At 29.0% G+C, this 2,348-nt stretch overlaps 1 protein-coding gene across 1 annotated transcript; it reads right to left on the bottom strand.

Annotated features, from left to right (window-relative positions):
* Nucleotides 1-872: 872 nt before the first annotated feature.
* On the bottom strand, nt 873-2,110 carry LOC107939953 (LOB domain-containing protein 16). Its single transcript, XM_016873339.2, has 2 exons — nt 1,811-2,110; nt 873-1,037 (listed from the first exon to the last, which is right to left on the bottom strand). Exons 1-2 carry the CDS (start codon nt 2,108-2,110, stop codon nt 873-875), a joined length of 465 nt encoding a protein of 154 aa, XP_016728828.2.
* Nucleotides 2,111-2,348: the final 238 nt, after the last annotated feature.

The raw sequence follows: 2,348 nt of genomic DNA, 5'->3' as shown, positions 1-2,348 counted from the left end.
ATAGGGATATGATGATACCTAATCTAATATATATACACTTCAATTTACATTTTTTAACTTTCACATTTGAAAAACTATTAAATGTGCGATTGTGAAGATCAAAATTAAAATAAAAAAAAGTAAAAATTTAAAGGTAAAATTATTTAAACACAATATATATTTTTCTTTAAAAGAGTTCAATTTTTAAAAAATATTTTTTTAAAATTATAATATATTTTTAATGTGCGATATATAAAATTGTTTTAAATAAAATTTTATTACATGCATTCAATAATCCCGTGCAATTCATGAATAAGAAAACTAGTAATATTTTATACTAATTTTTTTTTGGGAATTGTTGTTCGTACACGCATCCTTCTTTGAAAAAAAAATCCCTACCTCTACTTTAATATTTTGAGGTTTAAATTGATGATATTAGTTGTTGTTGTTAGCACTCGGTTGATAAATAAATTTATTATTATTCAAACATAGTTGATACCTTTATTAGTGGTCTTAGTGTTTGTGTTTTTGTTTGTTGTTGTTTTAAGAGCTTAGTTTTAGAGTTTTTTCGATTTTTTCATTAATTGTCTTTCATTTAATAATAAAACATTTCTTTTAGTTGAGAAAAAAATAAAAAAAAATATTGTTATTACCAACTAATGGTGTTATCAATTTAGATCAACTAATAATATTATAAAAGTAAATAATCAAATGATGTTAAATTGGAAAGATTAAATCTTTAATTTTAACATAATAGAAGGATTAAAACCATAATTAGATAGAAGGAAAGGAAAGAAAGATTACCATATCATCTTTTTCATACAATACCTAAATTATTCATAATTCCTAATATTTAAAGTAAAAAATATTTAACGATTTCAACCCATCTTTTATTATGATAAGCTTGGAAAGAAAACTCCTTTCTGCTTTGTATTTTCTTGCATATTCATCATGATTTGAGCTGATTCAAAAATATTCTCAATGTTGTTATGTGAAGTCACACCATTTTGAGCTAGATGAGCTTTGGCTTCCATTAATTGAGCTTGCAGGAATGCCACCTACAGATATGGAATCAAGAAAATAGAATCATATGCAAGATCACAAAAATGGTTGCACTTAATTATAAAGAAAGGTTAAATATATTTGTTATGACACTAACTATTATCAACTCATTGACCCGTTAGTTTGTTGGGTCTTGACCCGCATTTTGGATCGGTTTGCACATACATAGTATGAGCAAGTCCAATACGAAGACGCGTAATACTTTTTATGAGTTTGCCTACACATAGTGCGAACCCACGTCGAGTGTACACGTGATAACCCTAAGGTAGGGTACGTGTCATTATGTATGGAGACCTACTTAGCATGTCACATTTATGAACAGTGACCGTATCATATAAATACACAAAATTAACCCATCTGAGGAGATATACAGGAAAACACTCAACAATACTAAGTCTTTGTATTTTTTTTGAAAATTTAGAATTTAATCCTTGTACTTTTATTTTTAAAAATTTATTTATTTTATTTTTTAGATTTCAAAATTTAGGTTCAACTATTAACATTGTTTTTTTCTTTTTTTGTTAAATTCAAGTTCATTACAAAAGTCATTTTTTTTAGTTACTTGGATACCAAATGAGTATTGTTTTATTATTTCAAAATGTCACACCGACAAATTTAATAGTGTTAACAATTAGACTTGAAATTTGAAATTTGAAAAGTAGAATGATTAAATTCTAAAAATAAAAGTACAAGGACTAAATTCTAGATTTTTAAAAAGCACAGGAAGTACTTATGGCATATTTTAACCTATAAGAAAAATAGTTGGAACCTGTTGTTGTAAGGTGAAAATATGAGCAACACAGCCATAAACAGGATCTTGAATCCTTGCTTGAGCTTCATAAGCAATGGTGGCAACCGCCTCGGGACGATCATGTGGTGGGATTTGCAACAGCAATTTGGAGACATTGCTAGCACCGAAAACTTTGTGAATGGCAGCGAACTTTGCAGGGCCCTGTTCTGAACCAAAATAAGGGGCAAAAATACAGTCATGGGTGCATTTTCGTCTTAGGAACCTGCACGCACCACAAGGGGAGGCAGTACCACTGCTAGATGATGATGATGATGCCATGGGAAAGGACTGTATGAGAGATATGATGTTGAGAATTTTCAAAGCTTATAGGATCCTCAAAGGGGTGGTGAGACAGGGTGTTAAAGAGCAATGGAGTAGTCTTATAGGGAATGTGATGGGGGGATATTAAAGGAGATATGTAGGGTTGTAATGTAACATTAATTTGTTCTAATTATTATAAAAATTGGATAATTGTTCTACATGGAATAAAAAATTTTATAAGCGAATATAGAAGGTT

Source organism: Gossypium hirsutum, chromosome D08, assembly GCF_007990345.1.
Source record: "Gossypium hirsutum isolate 1008001.06 chromosome D08, Gossypium_hirsutum_v2.1, whole genome shotgun sequence".
Taxonomy (NCBI): Eukaryota; Viridiplantae; Streptophyta; class Magnoliopsida; order Malvales; family Malvaceae; genus Gossypium; species Gossypium hirsutum.
Note: the sequence above shows the minus strand (reverse complement) of the source record. Positions and strands in the feature narration are given on the sequence as shown.